Here is a 26,716-nt window from a genome sequence, read left to right as displayed (position 1 = left end):
CAACAGACGCTCTCGGGTCCGAGTGTGAGCCCAAGAACGAGAGGAGACGAGTGCAGGCGCGTCAACTTTATGTTTGGGCAGAACACACGGCACACGCGCTCCAGAGACGCTGTGGAGCCTCTCCCACCGAGGCTCAGCCGGGACAGCCGGGCACCGTCACTGCGCGGGCACGGCCACCCTGGGCGCGGGGGCAGGAGGCCCCCGCGGGCCGGGCACGGGGGGTGCCACCTTCTGGCTCCTTTCTGCAGATAGGTGCTCCAGTCGCTCCGTGTAGAAGCCGTTGAAGTCCAGCCTGTGGGGGAAGCAGGTGGGGTCCCCAAGGAGGCCTCAGTCACCCTGGCGACCCCCTCACCACCCACGGCGAGGCCCAGGGCACGCGAATCACCAGCACACGTGCACACACACGCACACACAGCCCACGCACCACCTGCTCCAGCACCAGTGAGAGCAGAGCTTAAAGACACAAGAAAACACCCAGGTCAAAGAGGAGACAAGAGCCTCCAGCCCCGGGACCCTACAGCTCTCAGAACCCTGGGCCCCGGGATGGCAGGGCCCTCGGGCGCAACAGAGCGGTCCCAGCATCCGGCTGAGCTGGAGGCCGCCCAACCGGAGTTTCCGAGAGCAAGGGCCGCCCCTCCTCCCCCGACCTCACTCACCGAACCCCGCATGAGCGGGCCCACCATGTCCCTCTGAGGAGCGGAAACTGCTAGCCCAGAGCCACAGACCCCACTGCTTGGCCCACGGGTCCCCCCAGGTCCACACTTCTGTTCCCATCATGCCTGCTGCTCGTCGTTCCTGGGGTCACAGGCAGCGCACCCCATGGGAGCACCGTCACGGCCACAGCCCTGGAGGCGTGGCCACCTCGCGTACTCACCATGGCAGGTGGGGCGTGGGGAGGGCAGCACCTCCTCACTGCCTGTCTGGAGACAGGGTCCTCCCTTGTCTGGTCCTGGCTCAGGGCGCAGCAGCTGGTGTAGCTGACCCCGGCCTGGCCCTCGGAACACAGACCAACTGGGCTGGGGGAGGTGCTGATGCAGCAGCCTCACGCGTGCTGGCCCACGCGTGCACGCATGTGAGCACTCACGCAAACACACCCTGATGGATGTGTGCACACACAGACGCGCGCACATGTGTGAACACCCAGACGGCCTCCTTTCAGCAGGTGACGGGGATCAGCACCAGCACACGGAGGCCAAGGACGCGGCCTCAGTCCCTGCGGCTCAAGGGGCAGGAGGGCGCAGGGCAGTGGGAGGACTCGGCGCGGCGGGGGCCCACCTGGAGATGACACTGGCCATGCCGTGCTCGCAGTCGCTGGTGCTGTAGACGCTCAGCCGGGCCAGGAGGTCGAGCAGGTGAGCTGAGAAATTCTTATCAAATTTATTGATGGTGGCCTCGAAGCTGGAGGCCAGCTGTGGCGCGTCCACATGCTCAGCCAGGCACTGCAAGACACGGTGCCCCCGACAGCTCAAAACCCACTCCTCTTTTTAAACAGAAGAACACATCTTAGAGAGTCATCAATAAAAGGTAAAAAGTTAGGGCACCGTACAAATTCCTGAGACGGGAGGACCTAGGCGCGTCCAGGCAGGAGGCCCTGTGTCCCCAGCACACAGGGCCAGGAGCCAGGACGTGGACCGCGGGGCTTCCTCAGGGAGCTTAGATTTTCAAGCTGCCCCTAGGCAAGTGGGCAACCTGCAAGTGCCCGCCTGGGTCACCTTACCCCGCCCACCCTACAGGACACACACCTGCACCCGATCAGGTGCCTGACTCTGCCAACTAGACAGACTCTGTTCAGGGGCCACAGGGCCCGAGCTCCGAGCTCACTGGGCCCCTGTGGGGTGTCCCCACGGCCCAGCCTAACCATACACCCTTGGATGACACGGCCCTGCCCCGGCAAGCTGGGAAGGCAGATTCTCCACGGCTTGTGTTTGGAACGTAATTTAAAGAGTCTTTTTATCAATCAAAGGAAGGCAGGAATGGAAGGACATAGCAAGCAGGCTTCTAAGTGCTGTGACCCGAACACTGTGTCAAATGCGAGGTGAGGAAGGAGGCCGTCGGGGACGGCCGTGCGGCACCACCCACCTTGCGGGCGAGCTCCTTGCGGGTGCGCTCCTCGGCCCGCTCGGCCTCTGTGGGAGGCCCCTGCATCGTGCCGTGCTCCAGCGTCAGGCGGCCCAGCTCGCTGTCCAGTTTCATGCTCTGCGTAAATCTCTTGGGGGTCGGGAGGAATGCTCATCAGCCACGACCAACCTCCACGAGTAAATGTAGCCCCTGTGTGGCCAGGACGGACTGCGGACTCCGGTTGTGGCTCCTGCCCGCCCCACACCCACCGCCCCACATCCCCCGCTCCCCGCCTACCCCACACCCGCCCCGTGCCCGCCGCACGCCGAGTCCCGGTGGCACCTGCATGCAGTTGGTGAACATGACGCACACGGACATGAGCTTGGAGAAGACGCGCAGCAGCTCGGGGTTGGTCAGCATGCAGTCCTTGAGGCAGCCATCCAGGAAGCTGGCATGGTGCCCCAGCACGTCGTCAATGGTGGAGGCCTGCGTGGAAGGCACCGTTGGGCGCCCGCGGGGCAGCAGCGCGTCCCCACGGCCGCCACACGTGCCGCGCTGCTCCGCTTCTAAACAACCCTGGGGCCTTTAGGGAAAACCTCCAAAATGCTGCTGAAAGAGCACGTTTAATGTGCCCCACAAGGTCTAAGATTTTGGTTTTTAAAGACAAAAAACAGTGCTCGCTGTGCTTTTAGTCCTGGAGTTTGGTGACGTGACGTTCTTGGCTGAAGGGCCCCGGGCCCTGAATGGGGTGCCCGCCCAGCGCCGAGGCTCTGAGGGAAGGATGCGATCCTCCAGCAGCCTGAGCCCAGGAGTCCTGGGCATGCTGCCTCCCCTCCTGGGAGCCGTGGGGCCCGGGCCCTGCCTCCCTGACCCCGCTCTGCAGACCCCCAGGCGCGGGGCTGGCTGGACTGAGCTCACAGATCTCAGGCTCTTCTCGAGGACGTGCCAGGTCGGCTCCACCACCTCAAGCATCATGTAGTACTGGACGTTCTGCACGAAGTTGAGCATCCGCTGCCGCAGCGTGAAGGCGCCCGCAAACCTGCAGGCGAGGGCGTCAGCAGCTGGCCTCCTGCTGCCCCCATGCCACCGCTCCACACCCTGAAGGGGCCGGGGTCTGCCCCGCGTGCACGCGGCACAAACGCGGGGCGGTGGAGGCCGTGGGCGCGTGCCGCAGGTCTGTGCCGGTGTGCACGGGGCCGGCCCCGCCTGCGCGCCAGCACGCACCACTTGGCGGAGTGCAGGGAGTGCTGCTTGGCCGTCTTGTTGCTGATCCAGACGCTGCACAGCTGCCGCTCCACGTGCTTGCAGTAGAACATGTGTCTGAAGAGCATCTGGTAACGCGTCAGGGCTTTCCTGTGAGCACAGGACGAGGTGGCTCCAACGGGCGCTCGGGAGCTGCTGCTGCCCCAGGCGCCCCACGCGAGGCTCGTGGGGCAGAGCACGGCCCAGCAGCCAGTAACCCCTGGGGCACGAGCGGGCATGAGAGCCCAACGCGCACCTGTTAATGATCAGAGACAGGGGCCACTTGACCACATAGTCGAAGGAGAAGGCCTCCAGGCCACTGAGTGTGAGCTCGGTGGGGTCGGCGTGGACCATGGCTTTCTCCTGCTTGGTCTCAATGGCCAGGACCCGCAGCAGCTGGGTGATGAGGTCGTGAGGCATCAGGTCGATCTTGGGGAAACGGACAAACAGCATCACACCCTGCCACACCCACCCTGGCATCATGGCTGGACAGTGAGCCCGGAGCCAAGGAAGCACCCCAGACACAGACCCTAAGTCTGTCAGACGGCTGAACACACCAGACATCCACTGACAAACAGATTAAAAAACTAAACCACTTCCCAAGAAAGCAGAAAAAGAGTACAGAGAAATCACTTTACAAACACCCCTGACGGTATCGACGAGAAACAAGGGCAAGAAGAAGCCCCGAACCGTGAGTCACTGCCCGGCCCCAGCTCCCACAGGCCCAGCTGGGGGTGCGTGTGCTGAGGGCAGCACGGCAGCCCAGGCAGGGAGTGCAGGCCCCGCCTCCGCCACACACACGAGGGCCTCCCACGCACCAGCGATGGTGGGATGGTAACTGGTAAGAAGGTTGAGAGGATGACGACAAGAGAGGGAAGCAGCAGCAGGAACCGCAGGTGAGCACACACATCATCTGCAGAAGCGGGCCCGGAACACTTGTACTGCCTCCCGCCTGGGCTGCAGCCCTGCTCGGTGGGTGGCCCAGTGCCCAGGGACAGAGTGCCAGTGACGCTGGTCTAGCTGGGCACTGGCTGTGTGCTCTGACTCAAGAATCTGACTCCAGGATCTTTTATCTACCTCACAAGAGACCCCAAAAGATAAGGAGCGTGAGCTGAAGGCCTGAGGGAGACCTGACACCCTGCTGTCCACGATGCAGACGCCCAGGCAGGCCAGGGACGGATGTGAGCACAGTGGGCTGACTGACCCCGCAGGGCACAGCCAGACACTAAATGCACCCAGAACACGCCCCAGGACAGACCACAGGGGAAGCCACGAAGACTCAATGAGGCTGACAAAACCGGAATCCCAGCAAGCCCTCAGACGACAGAAGGGTGACGTCAGAAATCAACACGATAAAACCAGAAAGCACGAGCAGGGAAAATGAAACACACTCCTAAAAACAAACGGGTCAAGGAAGAAATCACAAGAGAAATCTGAAACACCATCAGACTAATGGAAATGGAGACACTACAGCCAGCACAGCAAAGCAGAGCTGCGGGAAATCCAGAGCCACAAATGTCTGTGTTAAAAGAAGAAGAGCCTCAAGTCAACAGCCTCACTGTACAACTCAAGAAACCAAGTAATAACAGACTAAACCCAGAATCAGCAGAAAGAGAAAGATAAGAGAGATTAGAGCAGGATAAATAAAACACAACAGAGAAAACAGATGAAACCAAGTTAGCGCTCTGAAAAATTAGCAAAACTGACCAGTGTTTAGCTATATTTAACTAAAAAAGACACAAATTATTAAAAAGAGAAATGAAAGTGGGGACACTGTTAATCTTACAAAAATAAACAGGATTATGAGAACTGATTCCTACACAAATTCCTAGGTACACACAAAGCAGCAAACAGACTCAAGAAGAAACAGGAGATCGACACAGACCTGTAACTGCGGAGCAGATGGGGGAACCACTAATCCCTCACAACCCAAGAAGCTTCCGGAAGAATTAGAACCGGCCCTCCTGAAACTTCCAGAAAATGGAAACAAGTACCCATCCAGCTCCACGCATGAGGCCGGACACTACAGAAGACGAAGGCCAGTGTCCCTGCCCAGTGCGGATGCAGAGGCCGCGGAGACCCACGGAGAGGCTGGGCACCCACAGCCCGAGGCGTGTCCCTGACAGAGCCTGGGCGCTCCTGGGAGCGTCCCCCCGGGGAGCAGAGCTCACCAAGGGCCCACCTTAAGGTCGTCCTTGAAGGGGTCGGTGTTGGCGGTGCTCATGCGCAGGGCCAGCTCCAACAGCGCCTCCAGGCGGGTGGGCGTGATGTCGTCCACTGGCTTCTTCAGCTCTTCCTCTGTGAGGTCCATGAAGTGCACGAAGAAGTCACCCTGGTCCATGAGGAAGTAGCGCTTGATGGACCTGTGGGCAGGGGAGAGCCCAGGCTTGCCTCGTGCTCCCCACAGTGGGTGCCAGGTCACAAGGCACTGGGTGGGGCGGGGAGGACGTGTGACCGCAGAGCCTATGAGTGCCCCCACTGAGAAACACACTTACACGGGCGTCAGAGGTAAGCTCAAAATGAGCTCCAAGGAATTGGGGGCATAGGCCTACTACACCAGGCTGTGCAGGAGATGCCACCAGAAGGGCACAGAGGGGGCTGCAGATGGGCCCCTGGAGGGCAGGGAGCCGCTGAGCTCGTGCACCTCAGGTGGGCCATGAGCCCCTTCTACCCAGGAGGAAGCCACGCACCTCAGATGGGCCTCGAGCCCCTTCTACCCCAGGAGGAAGCCGCGCACCTCAGATGGGCCGCGAGCCCCTTCTCCCCAGGAGGAAGCCGCGAACCTCAGATGGGCCTCGAGCCCCTTCTACCCCAGGAGGAAGCCGCGCACCTCAGATGGGCCGCGAGCCCCTTCTACCCCAGGAGGAAGCCGCGCACCTCAGGTGAGCTACGAGCTCCTTCTCCTCCATGAGGAAGCCCAGCAGCACCTTGCTGGCATAGCCAAAGGCTTTCTCGATTTGCTCCACGTATGCCCGCTCCTTCAGCGTGTAGATGACCTCTTTGGCCGCCGGACACGTGACGTCATGACCACACTCTCTGACCACGTTCAGGTATTTTCCTAGGAAGGGTGGAGAAAAGCACATGGAACTTCTGCTGCACACGTGACAAGCTGCAGGCCTGAACCCGAGAGGCCGCCGCCCCGACGCTGGCCAGAGGTCGGGAACAGAACCAACCGGGAGAGAACAGTCCCAGAAACCACCCCTCGCCCAGAGCAGAGCAGCACAGTACAGCCGTCACCCACCGAGCACTGCGACTTCCTGCGAGTCCTTACCCCGGACTTTCCTCATCGAGGCCACGAGAACCACCTCAGAGAGCCAGACCCTCCGCCACTTCCCAGCCCTGCCCCCAGCCCAGCTCTCAGAACCAACGTCAGGGCCCTGGCTGGAGCCTGTCTCTAGGTAACACACGTGTCTCTATACCAGGTTCCTGACCCACAAGGTGATGCCTAAAAACACCGCCGGCCCAGCAGGGCCTGTGCCCTTTCCTGCTTTTCCTCTGCTGGCCTGTGATGCTGGGACAAAGACGACACGTGCTCTGGTCTTGCTCCTGGTTCATCACTGAGCACCCAGAACCCTCTCACCCCACCTGAGTTCACACCCACGAGGGGACTCCTGGCCGTCACTGTAGACCTTCAGGAGGCAGGCTGGCGGCCAGAGGAACCAACCACACGGCAGGACAGTGAGACCCTCGGCCTGTCCCCCGATACCTGGGGAGGGGAGTGGCTGGAGGTCAAGTTAGGGACCAAGAGCCCACGAGAGGACTGGTCGTGCCCTGTCCTGGAACCTACGTGATCCCCCTACGGGACGGGCTTGGAGAGCTTCTGGGCTGGTGAGCACGTCCACCTGCCAGGAGGGAGGGGCATGCTGGCCCCCAGCTCCTTGGGGACAGACACACTCCCGAGTTTGGGACCCTCCAGACCTGCCCTGCAGACCTCCTCATCGGGCTGTTTGTATCCATTACAACATCTTTATAGCAGACCAGCGTATCTGCTAAGTAAAGTTTCTCCAAGTCTGGGGGCCGGCGTAGCAAATATCAAACCTGGGGAGGAGCCCGGGACCCCAACTGGTGGCCACACTGGAAAGATGCAGTGGCCTGGGGACCCGACGCTCACGACAGGGGTCTGCTGGGGCAGGCCTCGAGGGAGCCCTGATCCTTGGGGGCCACACTGGCCCGGCGGTTAAGTGTCAGAGCCGAGTTCAGTGGGGTGGTCCCCTAGCTGGTGTCCCCGGGGGCGCTGGGCACTGGCTGCTGTGTGGAAACCCAGGCACCCGGGGTCCGCAGCGGGGGGCCCCCAGCTGCCGTGTGGAGACGCAGGCGCCCAGGGCGCGCGGCGGGGGGCCCCGGCTGCTGCGAGACGCAGGCGCCCAGGGCGCGGCGGGCTGGCGCTCACCCGTGCTCAGCACCTTGCCGGCCATCTTCTGCAGGAAGGACGGGATGTGCCGCTGCACCACGGTGTAGCGCAGCTCCCAGTATTTGTCGTTGTAGTCCTCCTGGATCTTCTCCTTGCGCAGCTCGTGCTCCTCCACCATGAACTCGCTGCAAGGCAGGGCGCGCGTTCCCGGGCATGCAGAGGGTGGGGGTCCGCAGGGCCGCTACCCCCCTCCCACAGCCCTCCGCCCCACCTGTACGGGTCGTCGATGATGCCCCTGTAGATCCACTTCTCCAGGATCTCAAAGTAGGGCACGCTGGCGGCCGTGGTGAGGTACAGACACAGCTCCTGCGCCTGGCTGTCGCCCGTGTAGCTGAAGCTCCGGTCGTGCAGGAGGCTCAGGGTTGCTCCCCCCACACACTCGCCTTTATCCACCGAGGTGGCTGCCGGGGAAAGGGCGGCGCTCAGTGCCGAGAGGGCCCCTGGCCACGGTGGGCGAGAGCCCTCAGCTCATCTCCCACCTTCTCAGAAGACCAGTCCTCTTTCTGGGAGAAATTCAAACTATGAAGCTGGGGTTTCTAGAAACTCCCAGAGTCTTCCTCTCGCAAATTCGTAAAACACAATACGTGATCTCCGACTGCTTGAAAAAACTGGAAGACAACCACCTTGACCCAGGGAGTCCCTCCCACCAGGCCCTCACACCTAGAGAGGCCAGGATGTCCACGGTGCGCATGGCTGGCTGGATGTAGAACCAGAGCTTCTGCAGAGACAGCAGGCCCTGCCGCTGCAGCTGCTCCAGCTGTGTGACCAGGATCAGGTACTCCTTCAGCAAGGTTCTCATGGCGGCGGCCAAGGCATGGTTCACCTGCCCGTATTCGAAGGAGGATTTCTCCTCGATGAATCTGAGAAAAGATGGCCCTGAGTGCGAGCAGCTGCGAGCTGCGTCTCGGGAGGGATGGCCCGAGGGCCTGTGGGCGCCACCTCCCGCACTCCTCCGGGTCTGCTGGCCCCACAGGGAGGCCGGCCTCTCCGCAGCAGGGCTCCGCACGCGCTCTCCAGTCACTGCAGCAAGCGGGGTGCCTACCTGGTCACGGTGGAGTAGCTAGCGGCCACAGGCAGGATCCTGCTCACCAGCTCTCGGATGGACAGGTCCAGGTTGGGGTCCACGAGGAAGGTTCGGCTCTGCCTCCCCGTGAGGGGCTGGGCCGTGATGTACCTGCCATCCACACCCACTAGCACGTACAGCAGGTCCTCCACGATGGCCGCCTCCTGGGAGGCCAGGGGCAGCGTGCCTGTGGGCGCAGACACCAGCAGGCCTCGCCTCCAGAGCCCGCTCCACTGGCCTCTCTCCCCACCCACCTCCATCTATGTAACTTCCTCCAGCGCTGTGAACGTGAAAACCAAGGTGGCCGCCTGGGTTAACCGATCCTGTCGGAACCAAAGGCTGAGAGTCCAAAACCACCACCAGCAGAGGCACTGACCACCCAACAGCGAGGGACCACAGGACGAGTCTGGACCTGACGATCAGAGCCTTAAAGCAAGTAAAACCCTCCACACACACTCGCTTCATCTTCAAAGTGACAAAGTGCTTCTAACACGTCTTGTGCTCACAACACTCACAACCTGGCGAGGCTGGGTCGCTCAGAAGGCCGGGACCAGGCTGTGCCACGGGAGGGACAAGGACAGGCGCCACGGTCACCTCGTGGCCAGGAGGAGACGCCAGGGAAGCTGGAGCCCGTCACGGATGCGGAAATCAGGAGAGGGACATAGACAGCGCGCTGGGCCACACGGGGCACAGCAGATCCCTCCTCGCAGACGGGGTCCCCCAGAAAGGGGAAACTTGAGAGCCCGGAGCTCTGGCTGAGGCCCCAAGGCAGGGGTGGGGGCCAGGGAGGGACGAGGCACAGAGCCACGTGCTGCTCAGACTCCAGGAAAATGGCTGTGTCTGCAGGACATGAGCCCGAGGCTCAGGGACCCAGCGGGAACCACACACACAGTTAGAAGCGACAAGGCGCCTGTGCCCACGGCCTTGGGAACAGGCCAGGAATTGTGAAGACACGAGTCTACGCCGCCCAGCCATGGGCGGGATGGCCCAGCCAAGCAGAGGAAGCTGGAGGCTGGCGTGAGGAGATCAGCCTAGTCATAGGCGGGGGGCATGCCTCTGCTGTAGGAAGGGACTCAGGTGTCAAGGTGACTGTGGGGGGCACCACGCAGCTGGCGGGGCTGCTGCACACCACACGAGGAGGCAGGGCTCCCCAGGAAAGACTACGTCAGGGGGACAGCAGGGAAGGCCGAGGATGACTGTGATGCTCACGGGCATCTTGGCACGGATGGCACCGGGGCCTGTGGTGCCAGGCCAGGGTGTGACGGAGGCCAGGAAGGTGACACAGGGCCCATGGGACAGACGCTGATCTCGCCACCAGAGCCCATGCAGTGTGGCTGTTGGAGGGAAATGGGCAGGCCACCTGTCCTGGCCAAGTCCTCCCTGAAACAGCATCATACAAGGTAGCCTCAGGGGCCACCCTCAGGCACAGCTCACCCCTCCCAGCAGGCAGCACAGCAATCCCGCTACAAAGAAAACCTGCCACATGAAACCCTGTGAGCCCGCCCGCCCTAAGAACCAGCGCCCGGCCGCCTCTGCTTCGAAAAACCGCACCCCACCTCAACCCAGCAAAGCCTCCCCAGAAGGTTCCAAGCAGCGCCTCACGCGGTCTTGAACTGATCAGTCTTCTGACTGATCCAAACGTGCAAATCAAGTCACAGGCTGCACAACCTCGGGGAGCAGGTCCTCTCGGGGGCTTTCCTATGAACCTCTTTGGATCGTGTTGAACATGCAGATGCCCCAACCAGCTGCCCCAGGAGGCAGGGCCCCAGGCTGCAGCATCAGAGCCCCCACCCCGCTTCTCGCCCGTGGATGTGGCCCCGAGGACCAGGCTCCATGAGTCCCGCCACACGGGACCGCTGCAGGGCAGGCTCCTCTAGCGCCTGTGAACACGGCCATGCCTCCTGCCCCCGTCTCCCCTGTACACTGTGAGCAGGAGGGCAAGACTCAGCTCTCTGCCCCCAGGGGTCACGAGACGTGGGGGAGAGGCACAGACACCCGCACACCCCAACGGCCCGTGGTGCCTGTGGCCAAGGCCATCGCCCCAATGGCAGAACCTGCAGGGACACGACTCACTGTCGAGGAGGAGGACCCTGGTGATCCCGCTGCCCCCAAGTCACCCAAGCCCCAAGACACACACGCTCCTGAGAGCTGGGCACAAGCCAGCCCAGACACTGGCACATCACTACCCACCAGCGGGGGGCAGGATGTGGAGGCCAGGGGGTACCGCATGTGGCCACATGGCCGAGGGCAGCAGAGGGCCTGGGGGCAGTATGACGCCATCCACCCATCACCTCCAAGGAGATCAGCTTCCCTGTCCCAATGAGGCCCCACTGTCCGAAGCTGTGCGTCACCTACCGATGGGCACAGCTGCATCTGTGCTCGTGCCTGAACCAGTCAGGAAGTCCCCGAGCAGCGTGGGCCTCTCGTACACCCACGCCGGGAAGACTGGGAGGCGCTGCCCTGAGTTTTTTTTGTTCTGCTTGTCTCGAAGCATCTTTCTCGTGAGTTCCAGAGACTGGTGGGGAGGTTTTTAAAGACAGAAAGAAAACACACACCTTTAATACAAACACTTAAAGTTAACACACCTACCATATGAAAAGACATATCCCTAAGCACGTGGGAGAACAAACGCATGTGGAAGCGAAACACACGTCAGAGCCCATCACGGTGAGGGGGCCGGGGCCAAGGTGGCGGGGCCGGAGGTGAAGCAGGAGCCCCTCCAGCACACAGGCCCCCGGACCCCTCAGCACACCCTCATGGCTTCCCCTGGTCCTCAGTGTGGACCCGAGCTGCCAGCTGTGCAAAGTGCCCAGTGAGAGCTTGGCCAGAGAAGGGGTGTTCGCACCTGAGCCCCCTGGGCTGAAGCAGGGAGACATGGCCCCGCTGGCACAGACAGGGAGCAGTGGTCCCCGAGGGCGCCCAGCTTCCAGAAGCACTGCGGGGGAGGGTACTGGGGGGGCAGAGCTGTGAGGAGCCACAAGGTGCTGGACACAGCACGTGCCCAACCCGCACAGGCCTGCGGCTCAGACCTCAGGGTGTGGTTCTGAGGGGCTCGAAGGCCCAGAAACAAGATGGGGGGAGACGACCAGGGCCAGAGACAGTCAGAGGAGCAGTAAGAAAGGGAGATAGAGCATCACCTCAAACCAGCTGCCCACATCCCCGAGGGAGACAGAGCCGGGTCCGTGCTGGCCGAGCCCGCAGCACAGCGGGCAGCAGGCACCCCCCACCCCCAGGGCAGACCAGAACCTCTTGCCCAGGGCCCAGGACCCCATCCCTGAGCCGGTGCCCCCAGGCAAGTCTCCACAGGCCTACACCATGGCCACCTGCTCACCTGCTGCCACGTGGGGCCCGTGGCTACATTCCCCAGCTGCTTCCTCAGCTCCTCCAGCTCCTGCATGGAGATCTTGGAGGCTGTGGCAGGGGCACCAAAGCTGGCGGTGCTGCTGGCCGCAGCGCTGGCCGCAAGCTCTGCTCTCTCCTTGGCGTTCTGCTGCAGGTACTGCAGGGTCTGAAAACACGGGGCCCCAGCGTCACGCTGGCCACACATGGCCGCCCTCGCCGGGCACGGCTGCCCCGCCCCCCTCCCGCAGCTCGGCCTGCGGGTCCTCCAGCTGCAGCCGGGTCTCCTCAGGCTGCACGCCATGAGCTGCCACGTCCCCAGGTCACCGGACAGGACCCCACACCCATTTCCCATGGCTCGGCCTGTCCTCTGCAGGTGGCCAGCCTCCCTTGCTGTGCAAGACCACACCCCTTCAAGGGTCCCGGCGTGGGGCCACCAGGTGCCCCCGAACAGACCCTGGGCCTCATGACTCGAGAAGAAGCACTGCCCAGCCCCGCACACCCTGGGGCCACAGCTCACACTCTTCACGCGCACGTCTCAGTGTCACAAGTAACACACGCTCAATTTAAGAGAGGAAAACAGACTAGACACGGAAGACACAGCCCCTCAGCCCCAGAGGTCACCGTAAACACACCCTGTGCTCATCACCATCAGGACCCACTTCCGCTCGGGTGCACGTGAGTTATCTCAGTGCCATGGGCCTGAGGCTGAGGGTCAACAAGGGGCCACCACCAGGGAACAGGAGAGAACACAGGCCAGGCAGGTCCCCATCCGCCCGGCCCCCAGGCTCCGCCTGCCCGGCCCCAAGCCCCGCACACACCTCCCTGTCCTCCGTGAGCTTCGACAGCAGGTACACCAGGGGGTCCAGGTTCCTCGTGTTCTTAGATTTCAGTTCATCGTATTTCTTCAGAAAGTCCTCAGGAGTACGAGAAAATTCTGCTATTTTAACCTCAAAAGCATATTCAGAGTGATTTAGAGACCAGAACCAGGAACTTGACAAGGCTGTGCAATAACTAACCTCCCCCCAAAAAACCGGAGATGAAATAGTCATCCATCTCTGAAATAAAACTAAGAAACAATCTGTCAGACTTGTTATCATCTCCTCTGTGGTTCCCTCACTTTAACTTTCCTAAGCAACTTACAGCCACATGTTTTTGTTGGTAGATTATGCATCCATTCTTTACATTTAACTTTATCCCTCTGGAATTCATCACTATACACAGGTTCAGGAGTTATGTGTTCTCACCGATCAATATGCCCCCCTTTATGATAAAGGAGATGTAACTGCGTGTTTTTAAACTCTATTCTACTAAGTTTTCTGAGTTATCCTTGTACCGTCATTAGACTGTCAAAATAAATGAAATCTCATGATGTTCTGTTTTAAATGTTCATATTTACTTACTTGGCTGCTCAGTCTCAGCTGAGGCAGGCAGAGTCTTTAGCTGTGGCATGTGGGACCTAGTTCCCTGACCGGGGATTGAACTCCTCGCACTGGGCGTACAGAGTCTTAGCCACTGGATCACCAGGAAAGTTCCCATAGTGTTTTTAAGATAGACTTCAAAATTGTCTTTTACAAAAAACCTATGATTTTAAATTGCACAGTATTTGAATTTTTAAAAATCCACTTTAAAATGATTTCACCATGGCTAAAGCTGGGAGCTTGCTTTTCCTCCCAGAAGAGAATCTGTGCCATGACGTGAACAGAAACCAGGACCATCTGGGCCTCCAGACGGAGGTCAGGCTGCAGCTCAGCGCGCTGCAAGCCTTCACTCGCTGTCAGTGCACCTGGCGGGCAGAGGGGCCGTGAGGAGCCACCGGGCAGAGCTGGGCAGAAGCGCGGTCCACAGAGCGCATCTGACATCAGACGGGCACCACTGTGGCCACCCAGTGAGGAGGGTGAATCTGTGCCCCACACAGCCCTGGGGGCGGGACCACCTCACCCACACAGCCCTGGGGGCGGGACCACCTCACCCAGCCCAGCCCTGGGGGGCAGGACCACCCACCCACACAGCCCTGGGGGGCAGGACCACCTCACCCACACAGCCCTGGGGCATGGGACCACCTCAGCCACACAGCCCTGGAAGGCGGGACCACCTCACCCAGCCCAGCACAGGGGGCGGGGACCACGTCACCCAGCACAGCACTGGGGCGGGACCACCTCACCCAGCACAGCACTGGGGCGACACTCACCTTGGCGCTGTGTGCAGACACCGTGGTTGTGACATACGGGGTCCTGTTCTTCTGCAGCAAGTCGATGTAGACCTCAGCACCATCTCCTCCATGCACCCGCAGTAGGCTGAGCAGCTCATTGACATCGTGGTGAATCCGAAATTCACTCATGATTTTGGCTCTGAAACATCACAATGTGCTCCCCTAAGGATAAAAAACAAGCCATTTATAAAAACAAATCCCTACAAATGAAAAAAGTTTAAAGCAATCAAATTTGGCCAATGTCAGGTTTTGAAAAGCCAAACTGTCACATGAGCTAGCCTGGTGGGCCCACAGCTTCCCCGGGCAGACCCCCCACTACAGCCTGCGCTGAGCAGGCTGTGGGGCCCCTTCCTGGGGAGGCCCTTCCATCCCCCTGCTGGTGGGGGCAGTCTCAGTGGGCAGCTCTGGGGAATTGGAGCCCTGACTCAGAGCTTCCGGCAACTGCGGCCAGTGTCCAGGCTGCTCTCCCGCTGGGGCCTGGCACACGCACAGAGAGTGGATGCGGCCTAAAGGCCTGGGCCTCCTTCCTCTGGGTGACTCCAGCCTCACACGGCCCTGGGCCAGCGCGGAGCTACTCCCTCAGCTGGCAGCCAGCACTTTCTAGCCCCAGCTGCGCAGACACAGCGGCCCCTGCCCTTCAGGGGTCCTGATCACACAGGGAGCTCTGCACAGGCCTAAGCCACTTCCCATCCTGGCTCCCGCCGTGAGGCCCCAGCTGCCGCTCTGGTAACCAAGATGCTGCCTCTGTTTGCCCAGGCCAGGTGTTCACATCCACCACGCACTGTAGCTGGATGGACTTCCCCTTCAGTTCCACCTGCCCTGTCAACCAGATGTCCGAATGTCTCCTCACTGGATATATAACCCTCCAGGTCAAAACTGTAAATGAGATCCTGCCAAGCAAACAGTGGTGGCCTGCATGGGGACTTCTGTTCTCCCACTGATGATCGGTCCAGTTAGTCATTATTATTAACACTAAGACGACGACGGACAACTAGATTCAAAAAACAAACACGAGCAGGCTTTACGTGCTTCACATCAACGTTTGAACGACCTACGCAGGATTCATAATTTGGGATCATGAACCACAGGACACCCTTGGAAATTACAGGCAAGATAATTTCTGATTTTTATGAGAAGGTCTTTCAACAGATCCTCAAAGGCTCCGTGACCCTAAGATTGGAACCACGGTGCCAAAAGCTCCAGTGAAGACAAGCTGTGAGTGAAGTCCCAGCTGGGGAGCCTCAGCACACATGCCCACAGTGTGAACGTTGATTTGTAACCACACAGAGAGAGAATCTAACCCCAAGTGACGGAAAACAAGCTCCCAGCACACGAACATCAGTCATCGGACAGAGACATCCAACACTGGCCAGAGGCAGACTATCTCCAGACAAGAAAGCCGACAGCGAGGGTGAGCTGGCACGTAAGTCACCAGCACATGCACTTTTCACATCAGGAGGCGCTCACAGGACCACGGTCATGGGCCTGAGGCATGGCGGGGCAGGGGCTGAGGCTGAACCCTGACGGGGCTTCCAGGCTGTAGGACCCTGGACAAAAAGCTTGTCCTCTCTAGGCTTCTTCTGAAAGGGGGTGAGTATGAGATCCTACTCACACAGCTGTCGTGGAGATGTAATACGGCACCTAAGAGTCTGCACTGTCGCTACCAAGAGCAGAAATGAACACTGCTGCTGCTGCTGAGTCGCTTCCGGCGTGTCTGACTCTGTGCGACCCCACAGACGGCAGCCCACCAGGCTCCCCTGTTCCTGGCAAGAGCACTGGAGTGGGTTGCCATTTCCTTCTCCGGCCAATTACTGGAAACCGCTGTTACCTGAGAAATGGAAAACTGGCCATGTATCAGAGCCAGTACCCTAAACCATGGTTACCTTGTAACCAGTCACAAAGGGCAGTAAGGAGGCCCTGGAAACCACAAGCAAACCAGAAAAGACAGCACAGAGCTCTCAGGGGCCTCTTCAATTCCAAGGGCTTTTACCCACATTCTAAGAGATTCCCAAGGACTAGGGGTGCCCCGTAACAGCAGGCCTGAGGATCACTCTGGACACTAGATGGCAAGAACACTGCACTTGCCACCGGAAGAGACACAAACGGGTGGACAGGGCTGTTGTGAAAAAACTCATGTAAGCAAACATTTATGTAAAAACTACCTTCGTGAACCCTCACATCTGTGGGAGAAACAGACATCACAAGGACTGACACTCCCAGGAGCCTGGGTTTGGGAACAGTTCCCGCGAGCTCTGCGGCTCTCACCGGCGGGCAGCACCGCCCTGAGAGGACTTCTGGCTGTGGCCTCGCTGGAAGGGTGCTCCTTGTACTCCCTGGGCAAGACGCCGGGGGGCCAAACACCAACCGAACCCCCCCTCCAGAGCGCGGCAGCGCCCCGCTCAACACAGCTCTGAGGAGCATCTAGCTCATCTTGCTGACGCTCCCGAGCGCTTCTCCCTGCTGGCCGCCGCCAACGGACCCACAGGCCCCCGTGACAGAGACTGAGCTGCCGGGCGCCGAGGGCTCTGCGCAGCAAAGCGACACAGCGAACCGTGAACCTCCCCCGGAGACCCCTCGGGCTCCGTTCTGGAGCCAAGGTCGGCGCGGAGGCCGCGGCAGCACGTCAGGCGGGAGGCGAGGCGGGGAGCAAGCGCGACGGCGACGAGGGCCGGAAGGAGCCTGCGGTGCTCGGGGCCGGGAAAGGGACCCGAGCCACCCGCGGGAGAGCCGCCCCGAGGCCGACTCACCACGGCTGCGTGCCGGAGCCCGAACCCCAGCGCGCCAGAGCCCGAACTCGAGCCCGCCAAGCCCGCGGCGGCGGCGGAAGTGCTTCATGACGTCACGTCCGGCCCCGCCCCGGCCGGCTCGCGGACGGTGGCCGGCAGGCCCTGCCACCGCCGGCGCGCAGGGCGATGCAGTTGCCGCCCGCGCTGCACGCCCGCCTGGCGGGGGCCCCTGGGGCGGCCGCGCCGCTGCCCGTGCAGCGGGACTCCCTGGCCGGGAACGCGCCCTTCCGCTTCGCGGCGCGCCAGGTGCGCTTCCCGCGGGAACACGAGTTCTTCGAGGTGCGTGAGCAGAGGAAAGAGAAGGCAGTTGCGGGTGGGGGCGGAGCGGATCCCAGGTGGGCGGGGCCAAGGCTCGGGGCGGGGCCCGGGGCCCTAGGGGCGGGGCCCGGGGCTAGGGGCGGGGCAGGGACCCGGGTGGGCCAGAGCCGGGGTCCTAGGGGCGGGGCCCGGGTCCTGGGGGCGGGGGCAGGGCCCGTGTGGGCAGGGGCCCTGGCGGGCGGGGGTTCGAGCACGCAGAGCTGTCTTCCGCAGGACGGAGACGTGCAGAGGCACCTCTACCTCCAGGATGTGATTACGCAGGTGGCTGCGGAGCCGGAGAGGCCCAGGTGAGTGCTGTGGCCCAGCTCAGGGCCCTTCTTGCCCTCTCCTCACCCCTCCCTCTGCTCGCCCCACCCTGGTGTCTGGCCTGGACCACTGAGAAGCCAGCATGGCTGGCCTCTACACCAGCTTGCTTGTCCGTGAAGATGTATTTGTAATGAAGGCAGGGCTTGGGATTGCAAGAGAAAATCCGAAGCTTTATCAGCTTTATCCCAAGCCACTTGAGGGGAGTGGTGACAGGGAGCCTGACGTCCTGCCCTCCGAGGAATTGCATCCCCACCAGGCGTTTTTCTGCCAGGGTGCCTGAGTTCACCTGTCAGGTGGCCGGCTGCTGCCAGGCGTTTGACACTCTGGAGGACTATGAGCATCACTACCACACTCTGCACGGAAACGTCTGCTCCTCCTGCAAGCGGGCCTTCCCCTCTGGTCACCTGCTGGACACCCACATCCAGGAGTGGCACGACTCACTGTTCCAGATCCTGGCTGAACGGCAGGACATGGTGAGGGATGCTCGCCCACTGAGGCCAAGGGCAGTCATCACAGGGCTTGTCCCGGAGCCGTGTGCCTCATGGTGCTGGAGCCTGGGGTCCAGACTGGGCGAGGCAGTGGTCCCGGGGTCAGGGTGGTGACACTGTTTCTGCTGTAGTACCAGTGCCTGGTGGAGGGCTGCACGGAGAAGTTCAGGACCAGCAGAGACCGGAAGGAGCACCTGGTAACTCATCACCTCTACCCTGCAGATTTCCGCTTTGATAAACCGAGGAAGGGCAGACGGTACGTGGGTGCTCGAGGAAGCCGCCTTCTGAGCTCAGCAGGCCTGAGAGTGTGCGGACTCAGAGGCTGTGGACGCCCTCGTGCAGCACCCCTGACACCTAACGTCACATTTAGTTGTGGGTTAACCCTGGGAGTCAGGAGTTACTAACCGAGAGGGGTGGAGCAGGTGGAGGTGGTTTGTGTGTGGCCACTCTGTCTGTAAGGAGGACAAGAAGGGGGAGCTGCTTTGCTGGGTCTGTGTGGGCGGTGGCTGTGGTGCCGCCATGGGGTCTGCTGGGGCCCCTCTGAGCTCAGGCTTCGCCTTTGCCGCCCCCCCATCACCTCTCCATCCTCACACGGGCTTTGGGGGGTTTGTCCCAGGCCATGAGCCATTTCCCGCACATGGAGCCCTTTGGCTTTTCATTTGTGCCATCCATTTACAAGCTTGACGACAGAGCTGTGTAATATTGTTCAGCATGCACTGTGGGAAGTGCCCCTGGAAACTGCCCTAAAGTTCGTGTTTTCTTTGCCTTTTCATTAACTTGTTTTCTCAGGGGAAGCTTTGTAACCATCTAAAGATTGCATTGATTGAAATCATTTTAGACTAAATTGTTGTCCCCAGGTAGGACTTTGTTGTTCAAAGTAGAATAATCAGGAAAACCCACTTCAGTATGGGAGATTTTTCTAAGACCTTGAGTATAACATAACTCCTTCCTTTCCAAGGAATCACTTTAAGGAGAAAAATCATGCAGTGCTGGATTGAGACAGTGGTGTTAAGGAGGAGAAGCTCAGTATTGTCTGACTGGCTTTAGTGAATTTCTCACTTAATTGTTGTGGAAAGACACTTGGTACCATCGATAGTCATTTACCACATGACACCATAAAGGTAGTAGTTTAAAAGACGAAGCGTGACTGTTATACCTAAATTCATAAAACGTGGTGTATGTCGTATTAACCGTCACCTCTCTTTGTCCTGGAATTCCAGTAGCCTGGAATTACTCTGACAAAACAGCCATAAACAGCCAAAACAGCTTTGCAAGTTCAGTCCTGGGGGAAGGTGGGGCTGCAGGAGCTGGCCCCGGGAGAGCGCTCAGCCTCTGTCTTCCCCAGCCCAGCCTCGCAGGTGTCGACAGAAGCCATCGGGGAGGACTGGGCACCCTCTGAAGGAGACGCCATGGAAGTCTGCTCTGAACAGGCAGAGGCCCACCCAGAACCTCCAAGAGAGAGGCGGGTCTACAGCCACAGGTCAGTACCTGGCCCCTTTCTGAACCAGGTTCTGAACTTCTGCTTCTGGAGAATTCTGGGTTTGATGCTTAGCGTCCCCACTGAGAGAAGCCATACTGGGTTGGAGTGTTGGCTTCAGGGGGAGATGAAAAGCCTGAACCCCCCGCTGCCCTTGGGTGACCTGGAGCCCTGGGAGCACAGCCTATCCGGACCGCAGCCTAGGCGGGGATGGAAAGACGTAGGATGCGACTGCCCAGGTTACAACTACCGCCTGTCTTTCTAGTGCTAATGCTGTTTTTGTTGGATTAATTTGATTTCAAGTCTAATTTGGGGGTCAGTGTTGGAGAAATGGAAAAAACGACCAACAAGCCCACCCCGTCTGAGGGAGGACCTGGAGGCCCTCTGCGGCCTGCTTGCGGGTGTGGTCACTCTGGCCTAACAGTGAGCCGGGCCCGGTGGGAGAGCAGGGCGGCGGTCTCAGGCTCCACGGGGGACGGGCACAGGGGCGGAGCGCGGCCGCGGTGGCCTCGCTGGACGCAGGAAGCGCCCACCTGAAGAGCCCGTGGCCGCCCTGCGGTCCGCTGGGGAGGAGGGAGCATCGGAGCGGCAAGTCAGGCCCCAGGAGACTGCTGCCACATTGAGCCACCCGTGGGCGAAACCGCAGCGGCTTCCTGTGGACGTTTTCCGTTTCAGGATACCGTCGACCGTCTGCTTCGGGCAGGGCGCCTCTCGAGGATTTAAAAGCACCAAGAAGAGAAGCAAGCGCCAGTGATGGTGGAGCCCGGGCCGGGAATAGCCAGCTGACCGAGGCCGTGGGGGATGCGCGGGTTCGGGGAAGGGACCCCTTGTGGGTGACCAGGGTGCGGAGAGCAGCCGCTACCCCGCACAACGCCCTTTGGAGACACGTGGGGTAAACAGTTTTCCTTGAGTGCTGTAAATAGTTTGAGAGGCATGGAGTAAAGGGCCTTCATTTACATTGAGTGAATGGTCAGCCTTTTGTGCTGGGTGACAGGATTTCGCCCTCCGGTGGCCACTTCTCAGAGGGGGCGATGGGGCGACAGGTCCCTGGGGGCTCTTCCTAGTTTTAGGGAGACGCCCGCGGCCCTGGTGTCTGTGCTCGGGGGGAGACTCTGCTTCGGGCGGGGCTGCGAGGCCTGCGGAGTCAGAGTGGCGTGGCCGGGCGGGCGGCTCGGCCCGGCCCGCCACGCTGGGCTTGGGAGCGGGGATCCAGCGGCTGGCTGTCCTCCGGGGCTCGTCCCCCTGAGGGGCCTGCTGGGCGCTCGGGTCTGGGGTCTGGCCGGGTCAGCGGGTGCTGGTCCCTGGCCCCTCTGAGCCCCGCACAGAGCCCTGCTGCCCCGGCAGTGCTGTGGTCGTCAGCCCGAAGGTGCCTCGTCTCCTCCGTGCGGTTTCCGTCAGTGCTTCCGGCGAAGTCCCTCGTTCCCTGCCTGCCCCACGGTGGGTGTTCTGAACCTGGGCTTTTCTCGCTTCAGATGGCACGTCTACCCCATTCTCAGTTCCTGCTCCTTCTAAAACCGCAGAAGCAGTCCAAATGCCCTCGCTCTGCCCTCCGCAGCCCTTCCCTGCTTCCTGTCCCTCATCTGTCTCTGCTGCATTCTGGATGATTGCTCAAGACCCATTTTTCAGTTCACTAATCTTATCACCTGTATCAGATGTGCTGTTGAACTCATTCACAGGGTTTAATTTCCACAGTTATGATTTTCAGTTCTTTTAAGTCCTATGTTGTTTTTCTGATTTGCTGGACTTTTATGGCTTTTGTTAAACTTATTTTCAACTCATTCTCTTTTAACAAATTAAACTTCCTGTATACTCTCTGACTGATAACACCAATATCAGAAGTCTGTGGGTCTGATCCCTCTATGCTTTTTTCTGTTGCCTCACTCATGCTGCCTTCTTTCCTGGTGAATTTTATGATTTTTGGCTGTGAGTTTGTATTTCTTGGAATTTACCACTGGAGTTTCTCTGACATGTCTAGGTTCTAGGTGAAAAAATGAATATTTGTTTCTGCCATATGACTGCAGATCTATGATCTAGGCCACTTTAAAATAAATTATTAGAAAAATAGATTGTTAAAAATTATTGGTTATGAATTTTCACCCCAATTCTCTTTTCCACCCATGCCCTTTCGGTGTTGCCTTTACACAACCCTATGACCCCTCATTTCACCCATAGAAAGAGAAATAGAAATAAAAATACACAGAGACCCATTCTTCTGCATCCAGTTGACAAAACCCAAAGGTTAGATGGCATACCCTTTTGTGTGTGAAGTGGGGGCACAGGCATCTCACATGTGGTCAGTGGGGGTGCTGCATGCTGCAAACCCCTAGGAAGGGGAATTTACTAATACCTAACAAAGTCACTTCTGCACATATCTTTGACCTAGCAACCCCACTTTTAGGACTACATTCTGAATCCACATTGCAATACTTCACAAGATTTATACAAAAGGCAGTTTATTCAGTGAAATTTTTAATAACTACTGAGAACAACTCAAATGTCCCAATTACCAAATGACCTGAGTAGTTTCAAGAACTGAAATTTTTTGGCTCGAGAAAAAGTAGATTTAGGAGCATTGAAGTTAAAAACCCATAGTCCTGAATTTGAATTAGAAGTTTTGTTGTAAGCTATAATGTATATACCATATTTATGAAAGCTACAACTTTATTGAAAGCCAGATTAGTCTTTTGAGATCAAGGAAGCTATTGAGGAATACCAAGCTTCGGCTCAGGAGGCACCCCAGAAAGGTGCTGCTGGCCAAGGGCTAGACAGCTGGTGTGGACCGAGAACAAGAACTGCAACCGAGAAACAGCAAACATACTTACATCCGTGAGTTCTTAATGTTCAAACACAAAACACGTGTCCACTGCAGAGACCCTGCTCCAGGGCTGCAGCTGAGGACTCGAGGCTTCCTCCCCCGGCTCCTTCCCCGAGGAGCAGGCCCAGTGCCTGCCTAAGTGGGGGTGAGGCCGCCTGAGCGCAGGGCGCCCTCCTGCCCAGCCCCCTCTTGGCGGGCACGCTCCACCTTGGCACCACTGAGGGTGCTGGGCCGCGGATCACTTCCTCAGCTGTGGGGCAGTGGTTCTCGCCAGGAGAGATGGCAGAGAGGACCCCAGGCCGGCGCCCCGCCACCAAGCTCCTGGAGCAGGGGTGTCACGGAAACATCTGCCGTTGTCCTCCCCGCCGGCTCCAGAGTCACAGCTCGGACTGTGGGGAGTGAGCAAGTCAGCGCAACAGATTGCTCCTGATCTCTTCCCAGAGGACTGACTCTGCAACAGACTGTGGACAAGTTCAAGCCCAAGTTCTCAAGTTTCATGAGGCGGTGGTGGACACTCAGGAGGAAAGTCGAGATAAGGCTAAGCTGGAGGCTGGTTCACAGGAGGGAACCAGGGAATAAGAAAACCAGGGGAGCCCTCATGGGGTGGGAACATGAAACAGCAACGCAGAAAAGATTGTGTCAGATGCCATAAATTAATGCATATATGTGGAATCCAGAAAAATGGCACGGATGAACCTATTTCCAGAGCCAAAATAGACACAGACATAGAGAACAGGCTTATGGGAACGGGGGAAGGAAAGGGCATGATGACTTGAGAAAGTAGCATTGACTTATATGCACTGTGATGTGTAAAAGCTAGCGGGAAGCTGCTGTATAGCACAGAGAGCTCAGTCTGCTCTGCGATGACCAAGAGGGGTGGGATGGGGTCGGGGTAGGGAGGCTCAGGAGGGAGAGGGTATGTGTGCACTTGCGGCTGATTCACTGTTGTACAGCAGAAACTAACAGCATTACAAAGCTATTATACTCCAGTTTAAAAACAAAGATTGTGTCAGACAGGCTGGAACTGGATTGGGTAAGTTGTAGAGGAATTTATGCCCAGGGGGTTGTTGAAATCAGTACAGCAATCAGCTGGCAATTCAGTTCAGTTCAGTCGCTCAGTTGTGTCCAACTCTTTGCGACCCCATGGGCTGCAGCACGCCAGACTTCCCTGTTTATCACCAACTCCCGGAGCTTGCTCAAACTCAAGTCCACAGTGTTGGTGATACAATCCGACGACCTCATGCTCTGTCGTCCCCTTTCATCCTGCCTTCTATCTTTCCTAGCATCAGGGTCTTTTTCTATGACTTAGTTCTTCACATCAGGTGGCCAAAGAATTGGAGTTTCAGCTTCAGCATCAGTCCTTCCAATGAATATTCAGGACTGATTTTGTTTACCATTGACTGGTTTGATCTCCTTGCAGTCCAAGGGACTCAAGTCTTCTCCAATACCACAGTTCAAAAGCATCAGTTCTTCGGCGCTCAGCCTTCTTTATGGTCCTACTCTCACATCCATACGTAACGACTGGAAAAACCATAGCTTTGACAAGATGGACCTTTGTTGGCAAACTGATGTCTGTGCTTTTTAACATGCTGTCTAGGTTTTCATAGCTTTTCTTCCAAGGAGCAAGTATCTTTTAATTTCATGGCTGCAGTCACCATCTGCAGTGATTTTGGAGCCCAAGAAAATAAAGCCTGACACTGTTTGCATTGTTTCCCCATCTATTTGCCATGAAGTGATGGGACCAGATGCCATGATCTTCGTTTTCTGAATGTTGAGTGTTAAGCCAGCTTTTTCACTCTACTCTTTCACATTCATCAAGACATTCTTTAGTTCCTCTTTGCTTTCTGCCATAAGGGTGATGTCATCTGCATATCTGAGGTTATTGATATTTCTCCCGGTGATCTTGATTCCAGCTTGTGCTTCATCCAGCCCGGCATTTCGCATAATGTACTCTGCATATAAGTTAAATAAGCAAGGTGACAATATACATCCTTGATGTACTCTTCTCCCAGTTTGGAACCAGTCTGTTGTTTCATGTCTGGTTCTAACTGTTGCTTCTTGACCTGCATACAGATTTCTCAGGAGGCAGGTCAGGTGGTCTGGTATTCCCATCTCTTGAAGAATTTTCCACAGTTTGTTGTGATCTGCACAGTCAAAAGCTTTGGCATAGTCAATAAAGCAGAAGTAGATGTTTTCCCAACAAAGAATGGGAAAGACTAGAGATCTCTTCAAGAAAATTAGAGATACCAAGGGAACATTTCATGCAAACATGGGCACAATAAAGTACAGAAATGGTATGGACCCAACAGAAGCAGAGGATATTAAGAGGTGGCAAGAATACACAGAAATATACAAAAAAGATCTTTATGACACAGATAATCACAATGGTGTGATCACTCACGTAGAGCCAGACATCCTGGAGTGTGAGGTCAAGTGAACCTTAGGAAGCCTCACTACGAACAAAGCTAGTGGAGGTGATGGAATTCCAGCTGAGCTATTTCAAACCCTAAAAGACAATGCTGTGAAAGTGCTGCACTCAATATGCCAGCAAATTTGGAAAACTCAGCAGTGGCCACAGGACTGGAAAAAGTCAGTGTTCATTCCAATCCCAAAGAAAGGCAATACCAAAGAATGCTCAAACTACCGCACAATTGCACTCATCTCACACACTAGTAAAGTAATGCTCAAAATTCTCCAAGCCAGGCTTCAGCAATACGTGAACCGTGAACTTCCAGAGGTTCAAGTTGGTTTTAGAAAAGACAGAGGAACCAGAGATCAAATCGCCAACAACCAGAGTTCCAGAAAAGCATCTACTTCAGCAATTAGTGGACTTTAACAGTGGGGTGTGGCCCCAGGGCTGTGTCTCCCTCAGCACAGCACTCACCACTGGCAGGGTGTGTGTGCAGCAGACAGTCTTCACTGAAATAATCCAACCAGTCACCAGAAAAACAAATAATAAGGCCCGGTGATTAACCTCAGATATGCAAATGACACCACCCTTATGGCAGAAAGTGAAGAGGAACTAAAAAGCCTCTTGATGAAAGTGAAAGAGGAGAGTGAAAAACTTGGCTTAAAGCTCAACATTCAGAAAACTAAGATCATGGCATCTGGTCCCATCACTTCATGGGAAATAGATGGGGAAACAGTGGAAACTGTCAGACTTTATTTTGGGGGCTCCAAAATCACTGCAGATGGTGATTGCAGCCATGAAATTAAAAGACGCTTACTCCTTGGAAGAAAAGTTATGACCAACCTAGACAACATATTAAAAAGCAAAGATATTACAACAAAGGTCCGTCTAGTCAAGGCTATGGTTTTTCCTGTGGTCATGTATGGATGTGAGAGTTGGACTGTGAAGAAGTCTGAGCACCAAAGAATTGATGCTTTTGAGCTGTGGTATTGGAGAAGACTCTTGTGAGTCCCTTGGACTGTAAGGAGATCCAACCAGTCCATCCTAAAGGAGACCAGTCCTGGGTGTTCATTGGAAGGACTGATGCTGAGGCTGAAACTCCAATACTTTGGCCACCTCGTGCTAAAAGTTGACTCACTGGAAAAGACCCTGATGTTGGGAGGGATTGGGGGCAGCAGGAGAAGGGGATGACAGAGGATGAGATGGCTGGATGGCATCACCGACTCGACGCACATGAGTTTGGGTGAACTCCGGGAGTTGGTAATGGACAGAGAGGCCTGGTGTGCTGCAATTCATGGGGTCGCAAAGTCGGATACGACTGAGCAACTGAACTGAACTGATACCACTCTAATGACAGAAAGTGAAGAGGAACTAAAGAGCATCTTGATGAGGGTGAAATAGGAGAGTGAAAAGGCTGGCTTAAAATTCAACATTCAAAAAACTAAGATCATGGCATCCCGTCCCATAACTTCATGGCACATACAAGGGGAAACAGTGGAAACAGTGACAGATTTTATTTTCCTGGGCTCCAAAATCACTGTTGACAGGCACTGCAGCCATGAAATTAAAAGATGGCTTATCTTTGGAGGAAAAGCTATGACAAACCTAACCAGCATATTAAAAAGCAGAGACATCACTTTACTGACAAAGATCTGTATGGTCAAAGCTATAGTTTTTCCAGAAGTCATGTGTGCATGTGAGAGTTGGACCATAAATGAGGCTGAGTGCCAAAGAATTGATACACTCAAATTGTGGTATTGGAGAAGACTCTTGAGAGTCACTTGGACAGCA

General features: G+C 57.4%; 3 protein-coding genes across 5 annotated transcripts in view; 1 reads left to right on the top strand and 2 right to left on the bottom strand.

Annotated features, from left to right (window-relative positions):
- Positions 1–26,716, bottom strand: part of SORCS3 (sortilin related VPS10 domain containing receptor 3) — a 979,390-nt gene that overhangs the window by 450,955 nt on the left and 501,719 nt on the right. The window lies entirely within an intron of this gene.
- On the bottom strand, positions 52–17,156 carry TUBGCP2 (tubulin gamma complex associated protein 2). Of its 3 annotated transcripts, none has more exons than XM_059881961.1 (18): positions 16,591–17,156; positions 14,305–14,487; positions 12,935–13,063; positions 12,106–12,282; positions 11,130–11,289; positions 8,754–8,961; positions 8,372–8,571; positions 7,923–8,112; positions 7,691–7,836; positions 6,178–6,358; positions 5,483–5,663; positions 3,557–3,729; positions 3,283–3,411; positions 2,977–3,097; positions 2,401–2,544; positions 2,080–2,208; positions 1,276–1,439; positions 52–292 (listed from the first exon to the last, which is right to left on the bottom strand). In XM_059881961.1, the coding sequence occupies exons 2-18, from the start codon at positions 14,452–14,454 to the stop codon at positions 157–159; spliced, it is 2,718 nt and encodes a 905-aa protein (XP_059737944.1). In that variant the 5' UTR covers positions 14,455–14,487; positions 16,591–17,156; the 3' UTR covers positions 52–156.
- ZNF511 (zinc finger protein 511) lies at positions 17,199–21,764 on the top strand. The gene is given in 6 exon segments (NM_001206234.3): positions 17,199–17,390; positions 17,643–17,716; positions 18,007–18,208; positions 18,355–18,479; positions 19,569–19,703; positions 20,376–21,764. Coding segments are annotated over 6 exon segments (768 nt in total). The 5' UTR covers positions 17,199–17,237; the 3' UTR covers positions 20,455–21,764.

The sequence above is a fragment of the Bos taurus genome, chromosome 26, assembly GCF_002263795.3.
Source record: "Bos taurus isolate L1 Dominette 01449 registration number 42190680 breed Hereford chromosome 26, ARS-UCD2.0, whole genome shotgun sequence".
Lineage (NCBI taxonomy): Eukaryota > Metazoa > Chordata > Mammalia > Artiodactyla > Bovidae > Bos > Bos taurus.
The sequence above is the reverse complement of the archived record's forward strand: the minus strand, read 5'-3'. Positions and strand labels throughout refer to the sequence as shown.